This window comes from Zonotrichia leucophrys, chromosome 3 (assembly GCF_028769735.1).
Source record: "Zonotrichia leucophrys gambelii isolate GWCS_2022_RI chromosome 3, RI_Zleu_2.0, whole genome shotgun sequence".
In the NCBI taxonomy this organism is placed as follows: Eukaryota; Metazoa; Chordata; class Aves; order Passeriformes; family Passerellidae; genus Zonotrichia; species Zonotrichia leucophrys.
Window position 1 is genome coordinate 83,101,169 of NC_088172.1, and position 15,529 is coordinate 83,116,697.

Below are 15,529 nucleotides of genomic sequence, written 5' to 3' on the forward strand. Positions count from 1 at the left end.
CAGATCCCTGACTACAGCCAGGGAGACATAAGGGAAATTGCTTCATTTCTAACCAACTTCTATTCTAGCCCTGAATAGGCTGTTAGTTGGTATAAATGTCAGGGCAATACACAGCTTGATAGGCGATTCCCTCTTCTCCCATCTCCTCTCAAAAATAAATACCTGTATCTTCTCTGTTCTGTCTTCTCAGCTTTCTCTGTGCTTCCTCTGCCTGAAACAGAAAAACATTGCCAGCATTACTCAAAATCTGTACCAATATAAAACTAATAAAAAAAGGCATTCACGCTTTACTACCTTGTTACTGTTTTTTCCCAGCCTTAAATAAACATGAAAGCTTTCATATCTTTGCAGTTTGTCTTATGTTCTACTTGTAAAGTAGGGCAGGCAACCTCAAAATTCATCTTTCCTCTAGAGCCAGCCTGGATTCTTTCCCTAGCATAAAACTGTAAGGCAAGTTCGAGCTAAAATGGCAATTTCCATAAAGGTAAGGGAAAATACAGATTGTTTTAAATACTTTCAATAAAATAAGATGCAAGGGAACCCACAGACAAGCTCCTGAACGCCCACTGATTTCAACAGCTCTGTATAGGGCACAGGATTCAGTGGCACAGAAATCACTGAAAAATCTTGGGCAAATTCTCTAATATCCAGCTGGTAATACTTCATAGAGCTAAGCTTTGGAAAAAGGCAAACAGAAAAAAAAGGGACAAAATAAGCAAGCCCCATGAAGTTAAACTACTCGTTACCTTTGATTGCTCTGCCCTTGAAAAGTGATAGAAATACAGATTGAAGTTTTTGGCACATTCTGGTTTCAATTCATACAGCCCTCTGCCTGTTAATCCAGGTTTCCTACAAAGAAAATTAAGAAACAAAACATTTCACATCCACTGGTTCTTAACATCTGAGAATAAATAGTTAACTAGAACAGCTAACAAACACTGCCTAACAGGCACTGTAGAAATTAAGTAACAGTATTAAGAATTCTGCACATGATTAAAGCCATGGGAAATCACCATGACTCAGCCCTCTTTGTTTCATTCTCTCATTTTCACTAATTGAGACATTCCATTTCTAAAGTTGAATCATTAGAATAAAGGGAAACATACTTGAAACACGCCACTTCTTCAATCACACTTTCCATCCCTGTCTCTCTGTTCTCCTACATGGAGTGAAAAGGCAAGACAGTGTGTTACTGGAGTTCTTGGAGTAAACACACTCAATATCACACAACACTAGAGAAAGCATGCAAAATGAATGTAGTACAAAGTCATTTTAATGGCACTCAAGAGAACACTGAACCACATAACATGAAAATACATTCAGGAACACCATCTCTGCAAAAGGTTCTTTGAAAAAGTCATGCCATTCTAAGTGGTTCATTTGTACTGCTTTTCCCTGCCATAAAGAACTCAGATGTAACAATAGCAGAAGAAAACTCTAAGTTAGCTTGCTCAGCACATTTTTACAATACACAGCCAGCATTTCTGATTTCTAGGCCTTTAAATTGAAATAAACACTGGAAAGCTAAAAAGACTAGTTACTGAAAAATGCTGAAACAACCACAAAAGGCAGCATGAGACATCAGCTCAAATATGTAACAATACTTCACACACAAATTTTCTTTCTTTCAATATCCCCATCCCCTTCCACCAATGCGTATTTCATTGCAGTTACTAGGCCAGGGAAAAAGTGTTTAGGACTGACAATATAATTTAGAACTCCAGCTTAAATCAAATTTGCTCTTTCATGCAACCCTAAATTATTCTTAAATAATTTTTGAAATATGACTTTTCAAATTGTTTAAAATATTTAGAAAAAATAGAAATATTATATCATAATTTATCATTACAATTATTATCAGTACAGTAAAACATTAACTTTGGAATTTTGACTGTCTTCAAAACTAATTCTTAAAAGACTGCTTCAAAAATACTAAAAGGAGAAAGGAAAGCAAGCTTTGCTGTCCTACAGAAGTACTTACAATAGAATTAAGATAAATTTTTATGTTCATGTAAATGAAGCGTTTATGTTACACAAGTCATAATACAATGTCTGATTTCATGTCTTTTCACTTATTGTTAGGCTTTAAAATATAACAGCTTATATTTCTGGATAGTTCTAACAGCCCACTTCCATACATCTAATTCAGGGTGTACGAGCAGCCTGCAGAGGCTGCTGGCCAGATGGCCTGATTAGAAACAGTATTAAAAAGAGAAAGGAGCTGAAGAAGCTCTCAGATTCCTGCCTCTTTCATATGTTGGTCCTTCTTTGCCTCTTTCCTACCCTTGCCACGAGAACTATTACCTGCACTCACGCTAACCTTGCTCTGACCGTAATCATGCCGCTCTCATTCTACATTAAGTGACAGGAACTTGCCTAAGACAATTTTTCAGCAATCAGCCTTATAAAGAGGAAGTTGGTTCTCCCCTCCACACCCATGACTTACATCTTCAGGGAGTGCCTTCACCAATTCACTGTGAGCCATTGGCCTGATGCTCAGCTGATGGATGATCTCTCGCTTGATTTCATCTGTTGCATTTACCTGTCCTATTCCAGGGCTGAACCTTTCTCCTGCAGAAATAGAATACACCTTTTTTTTTTTTGTGGTTTTTAAACACTTTTTATTTTTTTCTCTATATTAAAGGCTGCAAATTACAAATTAGAGTGCCTTCTGTGAAATCTTGTGCTCACCCACCAGTGTTCCAAAGTTCACTACATTGATCTAAGCTAGTTCCAAGGCTTTTCTACTAGGAAAGAAGTCAGAGCTACAGGACATTCACAATAGAACTGAACCTGAGATAGCAATAAAAAATTGCCCAAACTATTAAAAAGCCTAAATTAAAAAAATTAATTAAATATGTTTTGAACTTACCAATAATCATTATAATGAGGTATAGCATCTCTTCTATAAGAGTGTTATTTTGTTGAACAACATCCTGAAGTAAAACAATTAAAAAAATATATTTTTCAATATTTATTCCATATGCTGAAAATACCTTTTCAGTGATTCAAAACATTGTCTGTTTTCACCCTTAGTACTCCCAAACTAAGCTACAGTGAAACACAGTCATAAGTGCAAAAATAATGCAACATTTTCTGATATTTACCAGTTTGACAGGTAAAAACATTTATGCATATTTCAAACTGGCCAAATGAAATTAAAATAGGCTAAGCTTTGCTTTTTTTATTAAGAAATGTCTCAGTAAAGAGCATCTGATACACTTTGAAAAACAAAACTGAAGCTTTTCTATTGCAGTAGTGCATAAAATACCTTGTTAGTATTTTCTGTGCTAAATCTTTTGCCATAGTCTGGAGTACTGAAGATCTGATAAAGTTCAAAGCGACTCAGCATTATCATGAGGAAGTGATTTGGATCCATCATAGACACACCTGTCTATTAAAGAAAAAAACAATTACCAAGAGAAAAAAGATTGGGCGTTATCACAGCATGTTTGTATATTTATATATGATGTTCACTGTATATTCTTTATAGAATTAATTCTCTCTCAATCCTATGAATGAAAACTTAAAAACATTTACGTTTACTCCCTTAGGACACTAAGAACAGAAGTATAAGCCCATTTGACAAGCAGAATCCTATGCTTTATCAAGAATTTCTGATGCCCTTTTAAGGGCATCATGCAAAATATTCAGAGTTGCTCCTTCTATCTTAAGCAGTCTAAACAAAGTTCAGTGAGACTTTTGTTTGGTTGTTTTTATCTCTAAAATTTTGTTCCTGCTAGCTTATATTCTAGCAGGCATAATATTACTTAGTATATACCACTGAAGATTTTAACAACAAAATCCAAGCCTCTAAAGAAAGGCTGAAGATTGTAGACCAAAGCTTCCAAAACCTTCTTGGAATGAAAAATACTCAAGTTTCAATGCAGAACAAACACTGACTTTCAGAAATTTCCATTTCTGAAAATTACTGGCTGAAGTTTTTCTGTTTATTAAACAAGGTTTGTCAATTACAAATATTTGTTGTTAGTTTACTATTGCTAATGGGACCATCTTTAAAACAGAATAAATTTCCAAGAAAGCTCAAGGATATCTACCCAAATTGGCAGCTGAAAATGATCATTAAAAATCAGTGGAAGATCAAGACTCAGGGAACTGAGTCTGAAAGCAGAAATATCTTGAGGCATGTTTATCCTACTGGGTATTGCTAACTCCAGTTAAGATTTGAGGGACTTCCCAAGATAATATTTTGCTGTCCAGGTGAACTATGCACCCTGAGCTGCAAATTTTAGATGATATTGCTCTCAATGTGGAAGCACTGCATCAGTCATAGAGCTAAATAGACTGCCACATTTGCAAAATCTCTTCTGAAGGGGAAAACAAAAAAAATCAACACATACACTGACTGCCTTTCTGATAACATGCAGACTCATGCAATTGCCAGTACAGCACCACCCATTAGTTAAAATATTACATTCTTGAAGATATGGCATATATACACTAAACGGAAAATTCTGCACTTTTCAAACTGTAGTTAAAAAATAAGTATTACAATAGTTATTTCCTTTTAAAATCATTCCATAATTATGTAGATATAATAAGAAAATTGAAGTCCTTCCACAAAAAAATAGACATTTTTTCTTTAAAAAGGTCCTGATGAAGATAAACATAAACACAAAAACATCCTTAAAAATACTTGAAAAAATGCAAACTGGTATATACAGTTACCTGAAGCATTACTATGTCCTTGTCAAACATCTCCCTCCTGCACTTCACATTATGATAGTAATAAATCTGAAAAAAATACCCAAAACACCACACCACAATCATTAACACAGATAATACTTCATCTAAAATTATTTTACTTCTGTAAAAAACAAACTTTGCTATACTGTGTTCATAAACAAAAAATAAATCTGTGATCTGAAAAAATTGTACAATTTTATCTGTAGGCAAAAAGCTTTTTTAAAAAACACAAGACAATCATAGTTACTGACTGCGTTGTAGTGATGCAACATCTGAATTGCATAAACTTACAAGCAAAAATCTTTTTGACCTCTTTAACTTATGTTTTAATATATTTGTTTAGCAATTAACTGTTTGACATTCACAGGAGAGAAAGCCCTTGCAGTTGAAGAAATGTTTGTTCTTCGCTTCATGAATTCCTCTTTAATCATTTGAGATACCATCTTTCAGGAATTGCCAGTGTCAGCAAAATGTTAATATTGTGACAGAACTATACTTAACCCAAACCCTCCCGGGGAAAACTCAACAGAACTGAGCCAGGCAGCAGCAACACCACAATCACTGCATGGCACTGAAAGATGGGAAACTTTGGTTCTACCACAAGAGAAGAAAAATAAATGAGGCTGACAAGTTTCTGCACAGGCCTGGAAACACACTTCAGCATGCTAAAGTCTCCTCTAGACACACACCATTTCCACCAGAATTGCATGAAGGCAGCTAGGCATGCCTTCCTTTCTTCTCTATCCTAATAATCCACACATATAGATGCCCATTCCTATTATCTGGGAAAGATCCAAAAGGAGCTGGCTGAACATGAGCTCTCCCCATAGCCAAAGTAAAGAGAAAGGACTTGCAGACTGTGGGAGTGAAGTTATCTCAACTAAATGAAGCTCTTAACTTCAAGATCCTGACAATCAGGGGAAATTACCACAGAGACTTATATCACCACCAAAAGCTATGCTGAAATTCCAGATTTGATGTGTATCTACAGCACTGTGGGCACTGCTATAATTGTACATAACTAGAGTTCTTTTTGCTGTAATGACAACAAGGACACCACCTTATGAAGATCCTTCAAGGGTCAAGAAGTGTCAGAATATAATATATTTGAGCAGCTTAATTCAGTGTCCTAGCAAATATACATTGCAATTATCTAATGGAGATGAGGGCTGACAGGACTGAAGGAATTTTCTTGCAAATAAATCAAGTTAACACCTCACAGAATTACACCCTATTCCTGTTGTAATCTAAGTCTTGCTGAGAAAATCACTGAGACAATCACCCTGGTGGGTGGTGCTGACACCACAGTACCCATTTTATAGCTGCTATGCTTGAAACACCTAATTTATACAAACATTGAGAACATAAGTTTAGAAATTAAAGTCTCCAGAAGTATTACAGCTAAAAGCCAAGAAACATTTTGTTCTACGCTGTTTCTAATGGTTCTGTGGGGTCTTTGGATTTCATCTACTTTATAAATATAAATAGCCATAATACCATAATGCTGCATATTTTTATATCTGAGACACTTTTATGTGGAGGTGATAAATGCATTACCACGGATGCACAGATCTAATTCTGCACTTCCAACTGCTGCTGCACAGTACACAGTGAAAAAGCCAGGAGTCATTAACTGCAGTAATTAAAACTCTATACACTGAGCACTAAGCTCAGTGGCTACTGCAGCAGTCCTAAAATAAAAAAGCAACTTTTGACTAAAAAAAACCAAGACTAGTTTAAAAGCAAAAATACTCAAATGATGCCAGTGCTGATAAAAACGCCTACCTCACACTGCCTTCCATAAGACTGACATAAGTAAAATTCCAAATCAGTTCAGAAACAGAAGGTTTTGGGGTCTGAAAGACCAAGAGTTCCCTCCATACTCCATACTGGTGAGGTGAGGTTCCACCTTGAGTGCTGTCTCCAGTATAAAGCCCTTCACTTCAAGAAATACAGGAAGGTCCTTCCAGGCAACCAGCAACAGGACAAGAGAACACAGCCTCAGGTTGTGCCAGGGGAGAATGTCCTCAGGTTGGACATTGGGAAGAATTTCTTCATGGAAAGAGTTGTTAAAAATTGAAAAGGACTGCTCAAAGAGGTGGTGGAGCCACTGCCCCTGGAGGTGTTCAAGAAGCGACTGGACATGGCCCTGAGTGCTGTGGTCTGGTTCACAAGGTGGTGTTTGGCCAAGGGCTGGACTCAATAATCTCAGAGGTCTTGTTCAACCTAACTGATTCTGTGATTCTGTGAAATTACCCTGAGAGAGCTATCAGAAAAGAGAGATTCTACAGCTACTGTGCACTTACCTGATTAACAAGAGAGAAGCCATTCCTCCTCCACATCCCTGCATGCACTTGGGCACATAGGACTAGGCATCGTAGAGGATGCTCTATTAACATGGGTGGGCTAAGTTCACTCTGCATTAAGAAAATGCAATATTTTGATGTATACAGAGAAAATAATAGAAAATGAGACTGAAATGAAGGAGGATGATATTTGAGATCACTGGAATATTTGGGAACTACAAAAGGCAAGCAAATCCAACAAACAAGTTAGATGAACCTATTCACAATCTTTCAAATCATTGTTAATCACACTTACATTCTGTCTTTGCTCCACACAGCTACTGCACGAGGGCTTTAGTTTATTCCTAAAGACAGTAGCTTTCATATTTTAAAACATCAACACCAGCAATTTAATAAAATTGTAATTTCATTTATTTCATTCAAAGGTTAAATACTACTTCTTTCCAAAGACTTTCAAATTTCTTTGCCCTGTTAGGTTTTATGCTCCTTCATTTCACCTTTTTTGACTACCCCTTAAAGAAATAGCATATCAATAAGAACAGGCAGCAGGCAAGAAACAGCTGGGGAAGAAAATTAGAACCCAGCCCAAGGAGAAGGAATCAGATCTTGCCTGGGGTTCCTAAAAACAGTTTCTATTACAAAAAGGAGGTTATGCAACCTGAGTCTTAGTTACCTTAGAGAGCAATGCTGCCTGTCTATGCTCTAGTCATGAATATCTAGATATTAATCTTTTAAAAGGTAATTTTATATACTAAAGATATTCTCTCTGAGTAGAATTCACAGTACAAAGGCCCTTTGTTTTATTTAATATCATCCTACATTTACATCACCAATTTCATGTTCTGCATGAATTATATTTAATGAATATACAACATTTAATTACATACCAGGGGTAGCAGCTCTGGAAACTTATATGCCACTTCAGTTTTACTCAGCAAAACATGCAAGCCTACAAAAAGACATGAAAAAACCATACAGAATATTACATACATTATTTTATGTGATTAAAACAGGACAAAAAAGGTCATCTGATTCACTCGCAGATCATTCTTCTGGACACAGTGACAAGTCTCCAGATTTATCTCCCTGCAGCTACACAGTTATTTCCTAAAGAAACATATTACAAAGAATACATTTAAAGAGAATTGAAATTTTCCCTTTGTATCCGTATAAGCCTTGCAGTACAAGTGAGATTTTTGCCTTTTTTTTGACTCTGTCATGTCCCCACAGTGAGAGCCAAGAGTCCTTGGTCTGGCAGGACAAACAATCAACAGCAGATACCCCATCCTTTTTATCAGACCTTAGGGAGTTTATAAAATACCTCAGGAACTAGAATAAAGCCCCTACAAAACACATGAAGGTTTTCTGGTTTGCTTTCTTTTGAAGTCAGAAGGACTTTGCACAAAGATTCAAATATTCAAAGCCATTTGACATTGAGCTGCATGGCACTTTACCTAAGAATTACCTTTTTCACTTCATTATTTGTGAATTTATTTTTATCGCATTCTTTCTGATTCTGTAAACTGAAATTCACAAAGCTTTTTTCAACACAACTGCTGAAGAAGATAGGCACAATATGAAGAGAAAGACATAGCTCAATTTTCTGGTGATACATCTGTTTGATAAGTCTGTTCTCCAGCAGAATGTTGATTAGTCTATTCAAGCTGACAGCTAAACATATCCCCAAACAGTCAACCACAGTCCACATTTTGTCCCAGCTCTTTTGCATCACTCAAGTGGCAAAAGCAGTAGTAGCTGCCTATAATACAAATCCAGAGGCATGAGACAATCTCCCCCAGCCTGAATGATAACAAGTTTTCTGTTGATTGAGAACAACTGGCCTAGAAGTTACCAAACATCTAGAAAATGGCCAAAATTCATCCTATTCAGGCCTTAAACAACGCTTGTGTGTGTCTTCATGTACACACAAACACAAATCACACCTACAGAACATTTTTCATTTCCTGAAATATTTTTCAGCTGTTCATACCTGCAAGTAAACGAGAAACTGGGAGGTGAATGCTAACTTTTTCCTGAGAAACACAGTATCTGATGGTCTCAACGGAATGTCCACACATACTGAGGACAATAGGCTGCTCTCCATCAGTAAACCCACTATGACACTGCATCAACACAGTCAGGCATTTCTTGTAAGCTTCAATCAATACTTTTTCCTGAAAAAAAGATTGCAAATTAAAGAGATTATGAAAATCTCTGAAAAATAATACAGACAATGACCCTAAAGGGTTTGCAATTTTTACCTTTAACAACAGTCCTGCAAAATTACGATAAGGAACCCAACAAAAGAGTCAAATTAAGGAGGGCACAAACTGCAAAACTCGTACTGGTATGTCTGATTAGAAAAGCACACACTAGGGTGTTGTTTGGGTTTGGGGTTTTTTTGTAACTATTATGTTAACTTTCTGAGGAATGGTCATGCTGGGCTAGTAAAAACTGCACATTAACTACCAGTAACAGGTTAAAGTCAGCCTCAATGTTCAGGTATTCCAGGATCACTTATTCCACAGTTGCATTTTACCATGCTTAAGCTCTGAAATCCTGAAACACTTAGGGAGCAGAAACATGATTTATAATCAAGCAGTATTTGGTAGACCCAGGGCCTAGTCCTCCATTCCCTCCTCTTTGAAAATTATAACCTGATAGATTTGTGGTAATCACAATCTTCAGATGTGTGACACAACTCTCTGCAGTATTCGCAAAAGGCTGAACCATGTTCTTATGAACTGGTCAGTACACGTATTCTTACACGTATTAATATTTGGTTTTTATCACTGTTCACACAGAAAAACAATTCCAAAGGAACTTACATCTAATGCACACCAGTCCTGCATCATTGAAATAACAAGTGTTAATTTCATCTGCAGTGTAAATGCAGCTTCCCACTCCGGTTCCATTTCAATGTGCTGTCCTACTTGACGAGTTATTGGATCCATACCCTAGAACAAGAAGAGATTATACATTTCAACAATGTGTCACTGAAATACAGTGACAGCATTAGCAGAGGTGTGAGACAGCTATCCTTATAAACATATTGTTGCTGCAACAGGTAAAAAGAACCTTGAGGGAATGAAAGGGAATGAAACCACAAGTGAAGAGGTCTATTTGTGTGTCAGGAACAATTTATTCCTCAATACAAGCAGTAACTCTGCTGACACTTAAGATGAACCAGATTTTATTCACAGAATTAATTGTCTTGTCTGCCTCTACAAGTGCAAAACATGCCCCAAATTGCATGTCTCGTTTTGAAGTGCTCTTTCTTACTACTGTCCTCTACAACAACATTTTAAGAAGCCAGGCACAATGTTATGTTTTAGGAAAACGCAATGGCTCCAAAAGTGATACAGCACTGAAGTTAAAAAATGAAGAGTAGATCACATTTCTTCTATTTTGACATCATAATAGCTAACTTCCTGCTTAAATTTTGCCAAATTTTGTAATTCACAGATTTACCTACCTGCATACACTTGAGTAATTCTAAGAAGGCATCAAAACCCTCGAGGAACTTGCGTCTCAAGTCATCTGACCACTCCGTTGGCTTACTTATCAGCACGTACCTGGGAGATTAGAAAGGTGCAAGTGTTCATTTCTGATTTTTTTTTAAACTCCTCAATTTCTCAAATCAGCACATAGTTAGCATACTTACTTGAGATCCAAAATAAGGCTCTGGACACGTCTGAATTTGAAAGCCTGCAGAGCAGTGTAACGTTCAAACTGAAACCTGCCTTGGATGTCACGGTGCCTTAAGTGGTCCATGAAAGTTTTGATGATAGTGGTCATGAGATTCTCTTCTGTTATTAGCATTCGAGCCTATGCCAAAGTACATTGAAATTTGCTGTAATTAACAGACACAGCTAACAAGATTTTCACACTGCACCATTAAGTTTATAAAATACATTATTTTTTTAAATCCAAAATAATTACATCAATAATTAGAACAGAACACAGAAAAGCACTCTTTTCACAGAATCACAGAAGACAAAAAAAAGGAATCTAGTAAAAAATGATCATAAGCCAGATTTCTTTTCTCAGATCCCTTCTGTACAGAAGGCTGTCTATGGTAAGGCCCCTGCTAACCTATATAATTATGGCACAAGACATGTTATTATGTGTCTTATAATTAACTTGTACCTCCCTTTAAGTATGTGTTGTCTCCTCTCATACAGTTTGAGCCCTTAAGGGGAGTGACAGCTCTTCTGTTTTCTGTTTACAAAATGTCAAGAGCTGTGGTGAGCAGAGCCTCTTCTGAGCCAATAAGAACTGCACATGCAATTTCCACATGGAAATTTCATTAAATAACCTCTAATTTTCCTCAAGGTCTACTGCATATATGCATGTGTTGCATGAAACAAATCTGCAAAGTCTGACAAAGATTGTCTTCATCACCCAGCCTAACCTAAGCCAATTCCACAAGACAGGAGGGGGCACTAAGCTACTGCCAGCTCCTACTCATGAACACTTCCACCACTCCTCCATTCTGTTGGGCCTCCAGGTTAAATGGGATGAGCCTTGCAATCCTTGGATTGGCAAGTAGACCCAGTAATATTGGCCACTCTGATCTACCACAATGACTTTGTGGCTCTTGACTAGAGCTTGCAGGTTCTGCAGCTGCTAATGTTAATCCAAAACAGCTTCTAAAATGCTACTGCAGTGGGGGAAAAGAATCTAACGATCAACATTTTCCTCCCAAAAAATCATCACTAACAGAGCTGTCCATCCACCCTCAAACCAAAAAAACACAGTTCCTTGAGAGCTCAAACTCTTAAATTACTAAGATCAGTTTGAAAATGTTAATGGAGGATGGTGGGGTGATTTAAACTCTTCAACTTACTCATTTAGTTAAGAATGAGTGGCTATAAATATATTTAAAAATAATACTTAGTTTGTGTGATAGAAGCTTATCACAATTACTTTCATGTCATCAATCTATTCTGTCACTCTGCACAACAGTCAAAATGCATTTGCTTTGCTTTTTTTGCATGTTTTTTAAATAGAACACATACAAAAGGGGCACTGTAACTACTCTGCCTCAGGAAAGGTTTGAATTACTTTTTCATAAAGTAATATCGTTCCACCCCATCTGCCAAAGGCAAAAATACCATAACCATCTGAATATTAGTTGGTTAAGTCTAACTGTAAATCTGAATATTGGCAACATTCTTACTGAAAGCATCATAATTAAAAGAGGCAATCCAATATTGTCCTGAATCATGGGAACAAAATCCTGAGTTCCTGTTGAATTCCCATGAATATCATCCATCCCTAAGAAATGGAAGAAATTTGCTCAGTATTGTGATTGCCATGCTACTATTGAATTCAAGAGCTCAATGAAGCTTATTTAATTTGGGAGGTTTCAGAGGCATTTATTTTTTAAAACAATTCTGGGTATGAAAATCAGACTTTTATTCCATTACAGCTTTAAATTTTAATTTGTCTAGTTCATAATGCAAACAAAGACAGACTTAAATGGAGACTGGAACAAAAGAAAATTTTTCCCAAACAAGCTGGTGAAGGACCAGCAGATTTAGTAGGCTGGGAGAAGTCACAGTGCTTGTAGCACTGAAACAAAAGTTAACTAGAAATCTAAAAGAAGGCACTGTCTTGAGACACAGAGTACCCAAGGAAGTAGGGAGTATCATGGGACAATTCTTGCTTGCGCTTGTGTTGACTGGAAAATGAACATAAAGTGAATCACTTATAAAACTGCACCAGAATGGTGCTCTGAAACCACAATATGCAAACCATAATATGGACTTCTACAAACAGTAAATGTGGCTCAGTATGAGGAATTTAAATGGTATGTGTATGTATCTCTAACTAAATATGAAAGCACCTTTCTAAAAAAAAAGTAAAAGAAAAATGTCAAAAGAAAAACCAGAAACATCCAGCCCACTCTGGGAAGCCAGTCTGGAACTTCCTGATGTTGAATGCTTTAACTTCTAAACCCATAGCAATGTATGCAAACAGTCTGACTGTTCTGCATTTCCACAGTAATGTTAAAGAAATCTGCAGCCTTGATTTATGAACCTTGAGAGGCTTTTAACAAATAAAGATTTCCTTTTTTGGTCTTTTAGTACTTACAAGAGAAGGCACTGTGAATATCTGTATCGAGAGGTCAGCAATTGAGAACTCTCTGTCGTGGTCATCTTTCATAAAATCACTCTGCAATCGCTCATAGTTCTATTAAGAAGGAGGCAAAAAAAGGCAAGGAGTGCCAACTATCAGTTTTTAAAAGAAAGACAGGCACTACTCACCAGAGTAGGTACAGTGAAGAGTTGGACAGACAGAGCAGCCACCGATACTGCCCGTTCGTGATCATCCTCCATATAATCTCTCTGCAACTGCCGGTAATTCTAAACAACAAGGGGAAATTCACCTCTAATCCACACTGACCTGATTTTTTAACTTAAATGTCTGCTCTGGGAAACTTTAATGCCACGAAAAAGGGAAGAGTAGCTCTAATGGATTATTATTACTGTATTTTGTACAAAGAATATGACAACTTAATCTGCTCACATGTGAGATCTACTCACTCTCATTTTCACAATAAAGGCTACTATTTTATTTTCTACTCAAGAGTCTGCAGCAGAGTGAGCAGAATTTTGCAGTGCTGATTTAAAGCATTTCGAATAGCAGTTACTGCAGAAATACTAATCAGCGTGACTGAATTTCAGCACCATTTCTAAGCAGTGCTATAACAGCTTACACCTCAACAATGAGCAGTGATTAGCTTTTAAGAAGTGATAGCCTGCATAGCTGATGGTGAAGACAAAAACATCTGAACTGCTTTAGTTCTGGGGTGTCTGAAAGGCCATTTCCTTCCCAAGAGATGAGATGCCATTATAACTAATATACTGACGAGCAAAATAAGATTTCCAGCATTTAATTTCAAGTTTTCACTTCCATAAAAAGGGAAAAGATTGAGTAACAGTTCATTTAAATCACTGTATGCTAACTAGACTCTCTTCAGTAGACATTTTTAGCATTTAATGGCTCTTTGTAAGAAAGATACTTACCCTTGCAAAGCGGATAGCAAAAAGTTTCTTGTATTTCAAATCCATAAGAAGACTGCTCATGAATAACTGGTGATACACATTTCTAGCTCCTGTCAACAAAAATGAATGAAATATTGCATGTCACTATTTTCTATCAATATATTATGGAAACATTTAGAAAAGTAAACTTCTACAGAATGAGGTAAATGTGCACTTCAGAGTAGAAGCTGCTTTGATTATGTCTGTAAGGTGGTAGCAAAGGATAAAGAAGAATAACAAATCAAAATTCTTCAAGAGGCATTATTTATTACTCCTATATAAGATAATGCCATTGAATGTCATCAAATATAAGGGAAGTCAGCAAAACAAGAACAGAACTCTGTTCCTTCACAGGATAATCAGGGGATTGAGATGGGAAAAGAAGAGAACACTATTATGAGAAGTCTTGGGAACTGCAACAAATTTTCCTAGTTGTGAATATCTCCATAAAATAATCAGCTAAGCTATCTCTGAATTTCTAGTCTGTCTGGACAGTCTCCCAGAAAGTATTATCAATACAAATGATATTCATCTCTATGTAGCTTGGAAACAATGCACATATGCATGATTTCTTCTGTAGAACACTTTTAAGTCAAAAGCCGTGACACTATTTCCTTAACGCAGAGAACTATGGAATATGAGAAAAAGTAGAGAAACACTGATGTCAAAATAGAGATGCACAAGTTACTCCTTGCTTACATGAAAGACATGAACCTAACAAAACCTGCATTAAAAATGTTGTGATGCTCCACAAAAGCAGTATCTTTCAGATTACAAAATTTGCAGTGCCAGGAATACATTCTCAAGATAATGGTATTAGATGAACACAGCCTAAAATAATAATTTTCTCCATGCTGCGTTCACTTTCCACCTTACTTCTTACTTATTTTATTGGTACTCCAAGAAGTTCCCCAGGAAGTCATATTGCCTCATTCCCTACCCGTTCTCTCTGCTTCTCTTTTGTACACCTGGCTTTACACATCCTTTCAGGATATCAAATCAGACATAGAATCAATGATGGAACAGAAATTAACTACACTTCACCTTCCTCAAAATTACAGTTTTTTAAACTAATTCCATTATATCAAATAGCCTTTCAAAGTTTCAAGCACTCTAAAACAACAGAGCAGCAATTTTCTCTGTTTTCAGAACACTTAAGAATACTTAAGGAACACAAACACAAGTCAAAGCAGACTCTGCCTTATCCCTAAAAATAGGCATTTTGGTAGATATTAAATGGATGCTGAGATCCTATAAAGCAGACAAACCCACAATTTATCTATCATTTACTCAATTTCCATTAACTATCACTATCATCTGCATTTATCAAGTCAATTTTAATTTCAGACCACTTTGAAAAATTAGACCTATAACCAGCCCCATCTCCAAATGGTTTCTGTATGTTCTTGTCTTAAATACACTTGGGAGTGTATCATGAAGGGAGAGATTGTAACAAATGAGGCA

The 15,529-nt window shown here is 36.5% G+C and overlaps 1 protein-coding gene across 2 annotated transcripts in view; it reads right to left on the reverse strand.

Annotated features, from left to right (window-relative positions):
• Nucleotides 1-15,529, reverse strand: part of UBR2 (ubiquitin protein ligase E3 component n-recognin 2) — a 55,262-nt gene that overhangs the window by 20,996 nt on the left and 18,737 nt on the right. Inside the window, exons 10-24 of one of the 2 annotated variants that reach the window (XM_064709017.1) lie at nt 14,048-14,136; nt 13,113-13,211; nt 10,678-10,841; nt 10,489-10,588; nt 9,842-9,970; nt 9,004-9,187; nt 7,901-7,962; nt 7,014-7,124; nt 4,690-4,755; nt 3,272-3,394; nt 2,873-2,936; nt 2,447-2,571; nt 1,107-1,159; nt 747-849; nt 163-211 (exon numbers count right to left, since the gene is read on the reverse strand). In XM_064709017.1, coding sequence (XP_064565087.1) covers nt 163-211; nt 747-849; nt 1,107-1,159; nt 2,447-2,571; nt 2,873-2,936; nt 3,272-3,394; nt 4,690-4,755; nt 7,014-7,124; nt 7,901-7,962; nt 9,004-9,187; nt 9,842-9,970; nt 10,489-10,588; nt 10,678-10,841; nt 13,113-13,211; nt 14,048-14,136 — 1,521 coding nt within the window. Of the gene's footprint in view, nt 1-162; nt 212-746; nt 850-1,106; nt 1,160-2,446; nt 2,572-2,872; nt 2,937-3,271; nt 3,395-4,689; nt 4,756-7,013; nt 7,125-7,900; nt 7,963-9,003; nt 9,188-9,841; nt 9,971-10,488; nt 10,589-10,677; nt 10,842-13,112; nt 13,212-13,285; nt 13,385-14,047; nt 14,137-15,529 lie in introns of both variants that reach the window. The other variant, XM_064709018.1, reaches the window with a different exon arrangement.